This window comes from Dioscorea cayenensis, chromosome 19, assembly GCF_009730915.1.
Source record: "Dioscorea cayenensis subsp. rotundata cultivar TDr96_F1 chromosome 19, TDr96_F1_v2_PseudoChromosome.rev07_lg8_w22 25.fasta, whole genome shotgun sequence".
In the NCBI taxonomy this organism is placed as follows: Eukaryota; Viridiplantae; Streptophyta; class Magnoliopsida; order Dioscoreales; family Dioscoreaceae; genus Dioscorea; species Dioscorea cayenensis.
The window spans coordinates 12,361,532-12,376,932 of NC_052489.1; the positions used below are offsets into that span (position 1 = coordinate 12,361,532).

Genomic DNA, 15,401 nt, shown 5'->3' on the forward strand with positions numbered 1-15,401 from the left:
GGTTATTATTGTTGTTGTTTTTAATTTTTTTATATATAAATTATCAAAGAATATGTAGTTTTAGTTTTGACATTAAAAAAAAAGCACAAACCCAATTTGAGACCCAATTGGTTCATTGATCCGACTACCGAATCATCGGTTCAACTGTCAGTTTTTTCAATTCCAGATTTTCTACCACACAAGTACATAAATTTTAATGGGAGATGTAGTTATGCAAGACAAAAGTATGCAAAAAGACCAACTCATCCAAAGCCCAAATGAGTAATTACAAAATTTTAACTGTTATATAAGCCATTAGAAACCAATATCATGAGGTCACGTATCACAAACACGGGCCCGGGTTCGGCCCACCACGAAACGAAACAAAAACAGACTTGCCCACCTGGTATTCACGCGGGTCATTACCATCATGAACCCAACCGAGCTGGACCACTACCAATCCAACTCAGCAAATCCCCCACCACCCCCTTCCCTTAACCGCCACGTGTCGGTTTACGGCTCAAATCCCACCGCCTATAGCCCGCCGCCCAGTTCCTTTTGTCCGTTTCCGATTATTTTTAGCACTTCTCATCCACGAAGCCATCTCCTTCCTCTCGAACCGCTCCTTCGTGTTCCCCCTCGTTCTCGCCCTCGATCCCGAAACCCGATCATCGGAGCTCCCAATCTCTAGGGTTTCCGGCGATGGCCTCCTCGTCTCCGATGGGGACGCCGGTGGTGGCGGCTGTGGCGGTGGCCGCCTTCCGGAGCGCTTCCAATTGGTGGGACGATGTTAACCACTCCCTTCTTTGGCAGGACCGCATCTTCCACGCCCTTGCTGCTCTCTATGGCCTTGTCTCCGTCGTCGCGCTGGTAATTCTTTCTGATCCGTTTGTTTCTTCGATTTAGGGTTTCTGAGATTCTTGCTTGAGTTGGAGAAGTAATACCGGGATTCTTTTTTCATTGGCAGATCCAATTGGTTAGGATTGAATGCAGAGTTCCGGAATATGGGTGGACGACGCAGAAGGTGTTCCACTTCCTGAATTTTCTCGTTAATGGAGGTTGGTTTTTTGTGGTTGATTGGATTCGTGGAATTGAGTTTTTGTTATGAATTTTGTGTTTTTTTTCCTTTTGTGCAGTTCGATCGGTTGTGTTTGTGTTCCGTAGAAATTTGCAGCAGTTTGAGCCGGTTGGTTTCTTAACCTTTGGAGCTTGATGTTTTTTTTTTATGGTGTTTTGTTTTAGGGTTTTTTTATGATGATTGTGGTTGGTTTTGTTTTTGTAGATATTTCAACATGTGCTACTAGATTTGCCGGGCTTGGCGTTCTTCACGACTTATGCTTTGTTAGTGTTGTTCTGGGCTGAGATATATTATCAGGTTTGAAGTTCTCTCTTTTTCTCTTTCTTTTACTTTTTGGTTCTTTATATTCATTTTTTATCAGGAAGCTCTTATGTGTTTGATAATTTATTTTCTGAATGTATGGCAGGCACGGGCAGTATCCACGGATAGATTAAGGCCAAGCTTTTATACAATTAATGGAGTGGTTTATGTTATTCAGGTGAGCTCTTGTTTGATATATTTGGTAATGAAATCAGGAATCTGGAGTGATGGTGCTTATGTTATTGTTTACATCATTATTAATGGAAAAGTGAATGATGCTTATTTCCTTCTGATGTACAATGGCAGTGTCCACGTTGGGAGCTCAATAAAAACTTTTCCTATTTTAATTTTGAATGTTGTAGCTTTATGATTGAAAATTTGAACTACATTATTACTTGGAAAACCAATTTGTGGCCATGTGATGGATATAAGACAGTGGAAACAAGCGGATGAAGGATTCACATCCTTTTGATATTCTATCAACCAAAATCTGGAAATGCTTCCATTAGTATCCTCTCCTCACAGTGGCAAAAATGTTACTATCTTTTGAAAAATTCTTTTTGCCTTTTCTTTCCGCAACATTGCCATCACTTAATGTTGTTGCTCCCATAAACATGGTTTATGCAAACTGATACAATACTTATACCCTATAGGCTATAAGTGATATATGATTTTATCAATATCCCAAGATCCCTATTAGTAGCCTGATTCTTTGATTCTTATTTACTGCTAAGGAGTTTGTTGAATTTCTCTCCATTTTATCATTTTAGGGAAAAATCAACCTTTATTAGGATATTTATGGTAAATAATGCTTGAAAAGATGTTGACCTGAAAGGTACCAAGGTAGGTTGAAGAATGGGAGTTATCATGTCGCACATAAGTATGGCTGCCATTACTATCACTAGCTTTAGAACTGAAGCGTTCTGTCAATGTCTGCTCTTGAGAAAAACTTATTAAGCCCAAGTCATTTACTTTCTCTTAGATTCTTTTGAGTGGTTAAGGCATCTAGCTCCATTTTTAAGGTTCTTAACTTGTTATTGCTACTGAAGACTTGTGGTACTTCTTCTTTGCACTCCACTAGTAAAGGATCCAATAGCGCATGTCTAGGAAAAAAATTCTAAGAGCCCCTCTTAGAAAATATTCAATGGGTCATTCTACCATGCAAGTGTCGTTTTTAGATTAGTAAACTATTTGTTCGAAATTAATAATGTAAACTTATTATTATTTAGTTGACTAATCTCAGAATGACCCATTTATGATGTAATGACCATCTAAATATTTTGTAAGAGGAGCTCCTCATTGAATATGTGTCCTATAAGATGGTCATGCTAAAGAAAATATGTTGGTTTTTGTATATTAGGAATATGTAATGGAAAGAATATTTGAAAAGAATTTGAGCTGAAAGGTTCTAAAGATTTTTTAGAGAGTTTATTTTTTGTGCCATCCCATCTTATATGATCGTATAAGTGCCATGGCAATTAGTATCTTGAAAAATTAAAAAAATTGTCTCTCGGACCATTTGTCAACACATTTTGATCTTATGGAGTGCTTAAGATATCTATTGCGATTCTCGAGGTTCTTGCATTGCAACTGACTTGAAGAAGTTTCACTTTAGATTTTCCTCAAGTTAAGGAACCAACAGTGACTGACATATTGTACTAACTGGAGAGGATATGGGAGCATATTGGGAGCATGTTGGTTGGGGAATCTCTGACAGGGATTCAAACTAAAAGTTTTTGATGGGCAGTTTTTTATGTAAATTGCCTCTCAAGAAGGTTTGAAAGGAAATTCAGCTTGCAAACATAACTCAAATAAGATGAATGTGGCTCTGCTTTCAGATGGTCCAGATTAAATGTAGCTGTAAGCTATCAGTTCCCTTGGAGGTTGAGTCTTCCTCATTGAATCAGATCTGCTCATACAAGCTCTAGATACAGTTCGTTGGCTTCCTTTTTCCGCATTATTTCATTTTAGTTCCTTTTTCTCTCATTTGCTCTTATGCTTAAGAGATGCCAATAAAAGCAGATACGGTGGTGGGATGTTTAAAAACCTTGTAAGGTTAATGCCAAAGTGCTTGAATGCATTTTGTTCTTTTAAACTTTTTCCTGGTATTTTGGCAAAGGGTGTTACCTATCTATTCATCTCATTTGTTCATCCTGTGACATACTGTAAGGAGGCATAACCATATGTAGCTTTGAAAGCCTTCATTGGCTTTCTGTAAGGTCTGAGGGTGAATGTGTACCATTAATTCTGTTTATGTTTATTTTGACCAAAGTCAAATAAGCCTCTTGTTACTAATAAAAAATTGTATCCTTGTTTGAGGTAAAAAATTGTCACAAATCAACTGGTGAAAAGATTTTTCTGCCACAAATCTTCTTCTTTTTCAACTGCATGATACCCTCTTGGGTTGCACACTCTAGGTTACTTCTTTGTGGTCTTCTTCTTCTTCAACTGCATGGTGCCCTCTTGGGTCACACACTCTAGGTTACTTCTTTGTGGTCTTTGCAAGATATTAGAAACTGAATTTTCCCTGCTGAATATTGTGTAGTGTCCTCTCTGATCTATTTTATTGTGTTTTTTGGGGGCTGAATATGCTGTACGTGCCTAGAACGTGCAATAATTCTTGTTGTTTTGATATATGAAAGTTAGTTTTCTGCTCCTCATATTGTTGTATTGATCTTAAAATGATATTGGTTGATCTTCGCTTTTCTCAACCACATATTAAATCTCTCTCTCGCTCTCTCTCGCGTGTGTGCACGCGTGCATGAGCGTGGTCTCGCTCTCTATGTAGATACTGTTGTTGTTATATTGTCCTATTGACCTTAAAACAGATATCAGCTTGGATGTTTGTTTTCTGATGTACTTAGCAAGTTCCCTGAGTCATCAGTTTACCAACCTTTAGTTTTCTTGTCCTCAAATGGCATTTTTAATTAATAAACATCTCCTGCCAGATCTTGAATTTATATGCATGTTTTACACTTGCTTAGTCAGAGGAAAAAAATAAATCAAAACTCCCGAAGGACTGTATGAACAAACAGTATAGTTGCACATGTGCAGGTTTTTTATTTTGTTCAATGTCATCCTTGTAAAGCCTTTCTCTGCCCTAATATCACTGGTCAATAGAATCTTAAATAAAATACTAGTGCTGTATCAAAGTAATGTAATATGTAAAGACACTGTACAAAGACCTAGTGAGTTATGTGAGTTGGACTTCAAGTTATAAGGTTTGTTTATTCGATGGTCTTTGATCAGCTAATCTATATCTGCAACTTTAACTGAAAGTTTATGTATTATAAGATGGGAAACAATAAGTCCATTTTATATCGTTCTTAGAACTAAAATATCTTTGTGGTAAATTGCCTTCACCTTTCCAAATGTGTCTGAGACCTTATATAATTCAGTACTTTATCTCCTATTATCACATTTCATATTTTCTTGTGGGTAATATTTAAAATTACATTTTTGACCATGTATTGTAATTGCTCAAAAGAGCAAAATCTATTTATGCTATGTATATTTAACAACTAATACACAATTAAAATTTCGTATATCTGGTTTATTTATATTTTTTGCATGTGTGAATATGGGCAAGTTACTTTGACATTTACATTACACATTTTCTTGTGGAAATAACTTTTCTTTTGTGACTCACATCTTAAATTTTTATCACAGTTGGCTTTGTGGTTGCTTTTATGGTGGAAGCCTGTCCCACCTGTGATTGTCCTTTCTAAGATTTTCTTTGCTGGTCAGTATTTGATCATTGAAAATTGATTTTCCCCTTCACTTTAGTAGATGGAGTACATAATAAATAATACTTATGCAAATTCTTATTTACAGGTGTTTCATTGTTTGCTGCCCTTGGGTTTCTTCTGTATGGAGGGAGGTGGGTTTTGATTGGTTTCCTATACTAACTAGTTCACTGCATCTAAAGTTATTTTGCTGTATATGTAAATAGATTGTTTGGTCCATCTTAAATATAAGTGTATGACCAAAATTAGGACTTTCTTGTCATGTGCTTGCATTTGAAGGATATTGCAATTATTACCTATTTCATTCACTTAGTCAATACTCTAACTGGTTCATTCTGTCTCATGATCTATTAATATTTTTCTAGGTAGTGCTGCCCTGCTAGATCTGGTTCTAGCTTCACATAGAAGTTCTTCGAGAAACAATCTACATGATACTTGTCCTGGAGAATATATGCATATATAGAATTTTAATGAGTCACACATGGAAATATACTCTGCAAATTCGTCATTGATGTAATTCAACTGACAATAAGCTTTATGTGCTTTCTAAATTATCATCTAGCGCAATCATGCTACAGATATACATCTTGTTTCTTGTTTTTGAGTATGGTTTTTTTTTAATGACGTGATGACTGTAGTTAATTATGTTACTTGATTTGCAAGTTTTTAGTATATAAATATTTAGGAAGCTCCAATGTATTCATTTTGGTATATAATGTACAAGTTAATCTTCTGTTTTTTATGTAATTTGCTCCAAAATTGTTTTTCTCATGATTATTTTGACCTGTTAGGCTGTTTTTGATGTTGCAAAGATTCCCTGTTGAATCCAAAGGAAGACGAAAGAAGTTGCAGGAGGTTGTTCTTGTTCTCTAATTTCTAAGCTCTTTGTTCTGTTCAGATCATGCTAATGATTCCTTTGATCTTTATTAGGTTGGCTATGTGACCACAATATGCTTCTCTTGTTTCTTGGTGAGATGTATTATGGTATGCATAAATCCTACCTCTGTTTTGAGTAGTTTTTCAAGTGCCATGTGCCTCTCATAATTTGTAATTTTGTACCTTCGTTTGACAGATGTGCTTCAACGCCTTTGACAAAGCTGCAGATCTTGATATCCTAGACCATCCAATCCTGAACTTTTTATATTACTTGGTAAGTGTTCCATGTCCTTCTGTAGTGATTTCCCTTCATGATGATGGACAATTACTAAATTGACAAGCAGTAAGATTTTATTGTCTCATCTACTCCTAAAAGGACATTGCCATGCATCTTTTCTATATGAATCATTGTCTAGGTGTGTTCTGGGAATTAAAGTTTTTTGAAATTGTTTTGGAGGAAAATTTTTTATATTGATTAAACTTAGTGTTAACTGGATACTGCAAATCTAGGAGAAAATAAATTACAGGTACGTATCTTTTCATTAATTGCAGTATGATACGCTCACAATGCATTTGGATCTCGTCTTCCCCGTGTTACCTTTGCTTATTTGAAAAAAAAAGTAATTACATTTAACTCTACATATTAATTTTTTTTTTTAAGTTTTCAATCTTAATCTTCTTTTTTCTTTAACTATATTATCTTTTTTCTTATCTTTTTAAGCTTTTATTTTATTTTTTATATTTCTCGTTTTTACAAAATTGTTTCTTGATCTTTCAAATCTTTTTAATAGTGATTTTCATGATTTTAGAAGCTCTACTTTATTTTAAGGTAAATTTTAATACAATTTAAATTTCTTCCCTTAGTTTTTGGTTTTTAAAAAACGACTTATAATGTGGTTCACTATGTCGATACATCTCTGTACACTTGGAAATTTGTTTACTAAAATGTTCTCTGCTCTTCTAAAAAACAATGAGATTCACATGTCCCCATGTATATATACTTGTTAACATGTATGTATATTTATAGTTGTGTCCACATATCTAGTTTTCATTGAATTCAATTATCGGATACTCTCTGATACTTGGATACTTAAGCATATCCGTGTTATAATAATAACACTATTTTTACTTTATTACTATTTACTATGCACTTAAACAAACGTAGTAATTACTTTTCCAATTAATGATAGCTGTTTATTAATATTAATTTTGAAAATTAATTATTAAGTAATTTTTATAAATAATTAAATTTATTAAAAAAGGGTTGATGGGTAACTTTGTCTGTTCAGTTGGAGCCTTGAGGTAATCCCACACCATAGCCTTAGAAGATAAGCAGTCATCATTAGTGGGTGGGTACTGGTGCCTTAATGTATTTGATAATACTGGTTTGTTTAAAAGTAAGGCGAATTGGTTCAGAAAATGCTGATATTGTATGTGTTCATAATTATGTTTGTTAGAGTTAGTATCTGATTGATTGTTACAACCATTCTGACTCATTAATCAATAATCTAATCTGTAGCCCAGACAAAATTTATATGAATTTGTAGGCTATTGAAAATTTACTCTATAATGAAAGATTTGGATTAATGAAAATGGTGCCCTGTTGATTTTTGCAGGAATTAGATTAATGTTTTTGGAATTTACAGAACCATTATAAAAGGCTATCATTACCTCTGTTTTCATTTCAAAAATATCCTGAAAACCACTGATTCATTGGAAATTCAAAATTATATGAAGTTGAAATGAGGTGTCTCATACTTTGTGTCAGATCATGAACTAAATCATGAATTAAATCATGATTTGATGCCATGAATTTTTAATTTCGAATTGCTCAAGCGATTCTTTATAACAACAGTTACTTTATTCATTTAAAGCAATTATTTGTCTTTTGTTGACTTGTTTGTTTGATGCATCTAGCTCATAGTTATTAAAAGCAAAGAGTGCATCAAGGCATTAGGGGTTAAATGGCCTACGCGTAAGGCTTAGGCATGTGCTTTTTGAAGCAAGTTGCAAAAAAAAATAAAAAAATAAAAAAATAAATAAAAATAAATAAAAAAAAGAATTAAAAATTCATAAAATTTATAATATATATTAAAATGTCATAAAATAAGAAAAATTAAAGTTTAAAGTTCAAACCTAGATAAAACAGGTATGGAGCAAAATAGCATATTATCAGTGTAGCAAAAAAAATCATTACACTAATACTAGTACTTTGCTACTAGTAAGAAATATTATTGTGCTAGGAAATTCTAATTGCTATTAAATTCTTAAAAACTAAAAAAAAGCATTTTGTACATTTTGTTTTTAATAGTTGAGATTTTATGTGATGATATCTAATGGCTCATATTTGTCCCGCTTTTAAAAGCTAAAAGTAGTTTTTTTTATTTTTAAGAGTTGAGATTTAATTTGATGATCATCTAATGACTCATATTTATCCAACTCTTATAAGCTGAAAAAATAGGTAACCTTTTCAGATGTGCCTAAATTTGCCTCGACCCTCAAGGCAAGATGCACATCTTAGGCGACTCTTTAATGTCACGTGCCTTCAAGGCTCCAAGGCACCTAGGCTGGCTCCTAAGGGGCACCTCAGGCACGCCTTTCATACCTATGATCTAGCTATATAAAGAATTCATGTTGTTTTATTTATTGTTTACTTATCTGGAGATTGACCATAAGCACACATGTTGTTTCTCGTCCAAGTAGTTCTCTTCAATAAATCTAAGCTAAAATTGCCTTCCTACCTGAAAATTCCTACTTTTGACTATATTTTGTATTTCATCTTTGGACAATATGTAACATTGTTTATGATGTTTGGTTGTGCAAAGATCTCTTCAAATTGGGGGAGTGCAAATTATTTCCGTTTTTCTCGAATGTTGATTTGTAACTAATGGTCCACTTCAATGTTTCTGGAATTTGTATACATTGGCCTATCTTATAGAATGAGCGCAACTTCTATCTGTTATTTTATATGGGTTTATGTGCTTAGGTCCAAAACAATTGAGATTGTACCTGCCATAAAAGTATGACTTGAGATTACATTATGTATTGCTATGTTCTGATAACTTATTGCCATATGTATATTTTTAGTAGGTGCTTGACATTTATAGTTTCAAAAAAGTAATTATAGCAGATATTGTGTCCTTGTTTAAAAAAGAATCAGCTTACAGAAAGATAGATCTATTAAAGCATAAACCTGATTTAACCTTTTCAAAGGCCTTTTTTATTATAATAAAACTGAAGTTATTTCATTCGTTAGTGTTACATTTAATTGAATGTTTGTAGATCCAATACATGAACAAATGGTATTTGTCTCTTTAAGATCTAGTTGAGAATACGTGGATTCTGTGGCTAATCATCTTTTAGTAAGTGTCCAAGAGCTGATATTGCTGTTTTTACAGGCCTGAGTTATGCCATTCTAATTGCATTACCTATACCTAGTGGGAAACTCTAATATCCATTTGTTAGATTGCACGTGTTATATGCTAAAGCTTTCTTGAACTCAATTTGGTTATTGTTTCTTATGTTTCCTTGTACCATAATCTGATGTTTGTTACTTAATGGTGCAGTATTTATTTATTACAGGACTTCTATACAAACAATAATCATATCAAATATCTTATTTAGGTATACTAATTATACTAGAATGAAAATGTTCATATCATTACAATGAAGTTGTACATCATTCATTTTAAGTTCGGATTTATCTGCTTTTATACAAATCTCTTTCCTTGTGCTGCACGATGATCATTCTCTTCAACGGAAAAGCCTACTCTCTAGTGATTGTTATATTTTCTTTTTTATCAATTTAATAATATCTCCTCTATAATTAAGGTACATGCTATACGTATTAGGTTGGCATGGTGTAACCTGTTCTAGACAGAAAGTTCCCTGTCATTAGGTGATAGTTCTTCTCCAAGTCTTTTATTCTACTATGAGGACAGATTCCTCTGATACAATAGAGCCACTTTCAACGAAAGTCTGAGACCTAGAAACAAAATTATTCTTTGTATTTCTTCTATTTTTTTGTTCAAAGGCAGGAAGATTGGGCTAGTATTTCTTACTAAGCTTATCAAACTCATTCTTGCAGCTGGTGGAAATCCTTCCTTCATCTCTAGTCCTTTTCATCTTGAGGAAGCTACCACCCAAGCGAGGAATCACACAGTATCACCCAATCCACTGAATGGCAGGGACAAGAACCTTTCAATTATCATCAAAGGTGCCACACAGAAACAGCAAACGGGTATCCTAAGAACTCAAAAGTGGTGAAAGGACCTCTCTAGGTTTGTCTCTATGGTGCAAGATGGTGAAGAGTGTGTCATGTAAGTCTGTGTATAGTACTGCTGCTTTCGTATAATGACAATTCTGATCTTGACCCATGCTGATTCATATTTATTATGGTCTCTACATAGTGTTGATGCTTAACATCTTCTCTATTATAGCACTAGTAACTGTCTGGTTGTTCTTTGAAACTCTCTTAAATTGCTCTCTTTGTATGCGTTTATTCTTTGTCAATGATGTGTAATCTAGTAGGCATAGGCAGTAGACAAGAAGACAACAAGCAAAAGAATAAATTTTGCGTACCGTCTATATATTGCTGCAGCAGACCTTGGCTGGTAACAGATCATGCACTATCCATGGTTGATCTTGTATTCAAAATGAAATAGAAGAGATCAATAGGAAAAACAAAATTATGGAAGAGAAATAAGAGAGAATGCAGATCAGGATTGGAGCGATTGAATTTGAGGAAGGGTATCTATATGACTTTGCTGCGTTAAACTGCCAGTCAGAAGCACAGTATTAGAAGACTGAGTGGTACTGGAGAACTAACTACCAGTCAACACAATAACAGACTGTTTGTTAGGTTTATGCATTGATTGCAAAACCACAGCATCCAGCAGCATAATAAAGAGAAGTTTGTTTGGCTGTTGAGTTTCCATGGTTTGCTGTAGTTGCTATTACAAAATTTGCTACTGTCTTCATCTAAGCATAATTGCTCTGCAGAACTTTATTGTGAGTGTGGTCATGCAAGTGAAGTCATGTGCTGAACTTTGCACACGATGCAGCTTGTACACTAAAATTTCTGCGAGTAAGGTGGTTAATTAAGAAAAACTAATTTTAATGAAGTTTATTATATTACAGTCATTAGATGTAACAAGGTTGCATTTTCTTCTGGAATGATAATCGCATGAACAAATTAACTCTTTTAGTTTTTGTTTGGTGGACGTGGGAAAATTAAAAAAAAAAAAAATACTGATTTGTCCAATCTATAGTCTCATTGGATAGAGCCTAGATTTTTATCCCGCACAAGTATGGGATATAAATTATCTCAAACTGGTGCCAACGCTGTAGGTACCTGTAAATATATAAATCGGTATTTTTTTTCTTCATAAATTCGAGTCACTAAATTTGGAAATAATTTACAGTCCTATAGTAAAAATGAATCTCTAGTCTTTCAATTTGGTTACATTATCGATTAATGTTGTATATTATTACTCCAAATATTATTTATCAATAATAATAAATGATAATGGCAAGGCTGAATATACATCCTTATATACTATTATATGAGTTAATGTAATTCAAGTAAAGGTATTTTATTTTGAAATAACCTTTTGAATTGTTGTTAATCTAATATTAGTGATAATGTTTGGATAGACCACAAGAATGTATTATAATTAGAGTTGACGAAGTTTAACTTCAATCTTTGCATCTATGTTTGTTTATGTCTGTTAGGAAGATCAGAGTATATATCTGTTAAATTTTTTGATCATTTTTTTTAAATTATTGTTGTGTACTAATAATAAGAAATTGCGACTGTAATATTATAAATTAAAAAAAAAAGCAAATATTGAAATGATGAATAGACTTCTAGAATAATTAAAATCAAATTAATATTGTCTTGAAATTGTGGTTTTCGTAACACAGCTTATAATCACACAAACCTTACACCGTAGGTGTCAAGTAGCAAAAACAATTGTTTCTTGTAGTGCTTATAAAATAACGCACCGTGATTTTGAATTATGGCGATACTTAGAATCCAATTTTATTTAATTTAAACCAAGGCTATTATCATTATTATATATAACCAATTATATATAAAGTATTTTTTAAAATTTTTTTTTTATATAATCTGTTAGCAATCTTTATACTTGCACATGAACCAAAAAAAATTAATAACAAAAATGAGTTTCATATTTTTAAAAGCAACACCGAACTCATTAATCATTTATAGTCTATAGAGGACATAATGGTAAGTTTGACATAGAGAAATAAAGGCCACACACTTAATAACAACTTGCATAAATAAATAAACAAAAATAGAGTCTAACTCTTTTTTTACATTCAGATCTGGCACCAAAGAAGTACTATTTTCAACCAACTCTGTATCATGTGTTTTTTTTACTACACTTGTCACGTCCCGTTCCACGGGTCCCACACATGACATACCGCCACGACAACCCAAGGGAGGTCCAACACTGCCTCGACCCTTGATTACCGTAAGGCTAACTTGTTTCCTGTACGGAACCACCATAATAGCAATAAACATTTTAACAATCCGATAGGCACAACCATTCCTACATATACTCATCACTATAATACAAGATATGATACATAGATAATCATAACATAGAAGGTCATAACATAAGGACACCATCCCCCGAACACTGAGTATGACTGTCATACATTATATAATCCAAATTCACACATATACGAATGTCCAAGGAAAGTATAACAAAATATGGAGTTATAACATACTAGTGGATCCTGCTAATACATGCTAAAATGCTTAAATATCATACACAGCTTAAATAATACAAACTACTCTTCCAAGCACTTCACGCTGCTATCCCGCTCATCTGTCTGTCGCCTTTGGGGAATGAAGAGGGCTAAACATGGAGCTATATCTCATACATAATATATATTAAAGTAAAATGTCAAAAATATATTTCAAATCCTCAAATATTCAATATACCTTGTCTATCAAATATAAAGTAAGAAATATAATTTACTACAATGAAATGCTTGATAAAACTCTCTAAATCATCATAAAATCCATACAAGTAAGAAATCCAAATCCATTCTTTTGTTTAGTAGCTCATAATCCAGAAGCATATAAATCTTCGGTTAAAACAATCAAATATATATCTTAAATAGCCTAAAAAACCCTCCTTTGCTAACCGTGGCCGCGGTTAGGTCAGGAGCCACCAAGATGCGCGTATCTTGGCGTTGGCCGCTGGGAAGTTCGTGTGGTGACTCCGAACAACTCAACTATATCCAAGTCAGGGCTTTAGGCTCCCACCTGAAATGGCATAACCGGTTTGACAGTATTCCACGCCACCTCTATACAGGTCGGCCCGTGGAAACCATCCACACTCTTACTGCAGTAAGTACTGGGTTTTCCCCTTGTCACCATCAAAACCACCCCGTCAAGAACATGAAGGCCGTAACCCACCATTTCCATGGATATGTTCAAGACCGCATGGGTGTTTGCATAATAAAATCCAATTATTCATCACAGCATGAAAAGGGTCCTTATTCAGGACTATGTTCACAAATCATGAATGAAAACAATAAATAGCATTCTGACCCGTATGCTAAATATATTCATTAATAGGGAAGCATAAATCTCATTAAGAGATCACAAGTATTCACAAATGCCAATCTCACTCCAAAAGTCAACAACTTGTTCATAACCATTCAATGGAAACATTTTTATTAAGACCATCACACAAGAATATTCATTGAAAACACATATATATACCTCAAATAAATTATGCCATCATCACGGTAAGATTCAATTTGTTTTACCCATAACTTTTGGTCATCATAGGAAGAACATCAATCTTTTATAAGGATACATAATTCAAACATATATATATATATATATATATATATATATATATTTATGATCTTTAGTAAAAACCATGAAGGAAATCAAATCATAAATCCTCATGATTTCCAAATCCAATGAATAACATCTCAAGAGTTTTTATAGATAGAAAGCTTGTCATTCAAAGGCCAATATATATATATATATATATATATATATATATATATATATATATATATATATATATATATATATATATGCATGATATATAGTCCATGATTTAATAAAATTCCACTCACAAACTTGGCGAGCTAAGACACCCCGGTGTTACTTCTCCACCGGCTCTTTCCCCTTGGTTGAAGTCTAACCTCCTAGGAGCATTTAAACAACCAAAACAAGCAATGAAACTTTATCAATCACTTAATTAATTAAAATGAAGAACAATGCTCAAATTGGAAAAATGAGTGCTTCTAGGGTTTGCTAAGCACTCTATCAAGAATATCTAACAAAAATGATACTCTCACAACCCTCAAAACTAACAAGAGAAGCAAAAGAAACCAAACTTGGTTCTGTGCTACAGTAACCCTAATTCAGAACATGAAAGATCTTACTCCAATCTCAATGGATTCAAGGTTTTACAACTCCATAGTTCTTCTATTCTCTAAATCCAAACAAAACCCATCATTCTCCACCCATAATATCAAAAAAATCCAACAAAAGAGAAAGAGAGGAGGAGAAGATCAAATGAAGTACTTCCTTACCTCAAAACTTCTCAAAAACCCTAAGGAAAGCTCATTCTCAAGAGATGAAGGAGAAATCTTTGAGTTTTCTTCCTGAGTCAAGGCAAGAATGATAGGTTAGAGAGAGGGGATGAAGGTTCTAGAGGAGGAGAAAATTGGAGGAGAAAGGGTTTGTGGAAGTATGTAGAAGGAATGAAGTAAAAATGGCTAAAATAGCTTTAAACCCTAAAAATATGCCTCCATACAGCCTCCCATACAGCCTCCTTTCAGCCCGTAAGAGTTAGCTCAAAGTTTCTGGATTTTTATCCCGAGCTCTATCCAGCCCGTATAGACACTGTACACCACAAACACCTTGCACTAAAATGGCTCTAAACGGCTCATTTGGTGTCTGATTGATCTCATTTTTTATTCTAATGACTCGGGATACTCTAAGGCACACTCCTAAATAAAAATTAATTAATAAAACACATTAAAACATAAGAAAAATAAATATGAAATTGATCGAACTACCACATCCGTGAACCCTCCCATTTATCACCTATTGTTCACAAGGTTCGAGCCTTGCATTTACCCCTTCTTGAGGGTTTTCTCCCACCTTTTCAACCTCCTTAAATACCTTAAATAAATTTTTAACATAATAGGACATTCAAAAAACTTAAGCACGCAAGTTAAACTCAAGAGACAAAACATAAGCGAAGTAAAGAAAAAGTCAAACTCCCACATCCTACCCCTCTTAAAGAAATTTCGGCCTAGAAATTTAGCATACCTCTAGTTTCAAACAACAGGGGATATTTACTCTTCATCACTTCTTCATCAAGTGTCTTATCAATAATGATCATTAGTTGCTGGAC

General features: G+C 33.7%; 1 protein-coding gene and 1 long non-coding RNA gene across 2 annotated transcripts; one reads left to right on the forward strand and one right to left on the reverse strand.

The window, feature by feature from the left end:
- Positions 1-577: 577 nt before the first annotated feature.
- LOC120283586 (tobamovirus multiplication protein 3-like) lies at positions 578-10,478 on the forward strand. The gene is made up of 11 exons (XM_039290294.1): positions 578-849; positions 947-1,037; positions 1,116-1,165; positions 1,262-1,354; positions 1,464-1,535; positions 5,027-5,099; positions 5,192-5,239; positions 5,929-5,958; positions 6,034-6,087; positions 6,176-6,253; positions 10,067-10,478. The coding sequence occupies exons 1-10, from the start codon at positions 682-684 to the stop codon at positions 6,193-6,195; spliced, it is 699 nt and encodes a 232-aa protein (XP_039146228.1). The 5' UTR covers positions 578-681; the 3' UTR covers positions 6,196-6,253; positions 10,067-10,478.
- A 1,715-nt stretch (positions 10,479-12,193) lies between these two features.
- Positions 12,194-14,714, reverse strand: LOC120250339. Its single transcript, XR_005532992.1, has 3 exons — positions 14,572-14,714; positions 14,110-14,181; positions 12,194-12,494 (listed from the first exon to the last, which is right to left on the reverse strand). It is a non-coding gene; the product is annotated as an uncharacterized LOC120250339 (long non-coding RNA).
- Positions 14,715-15,401: the final 687 nt, after the last annotated feature.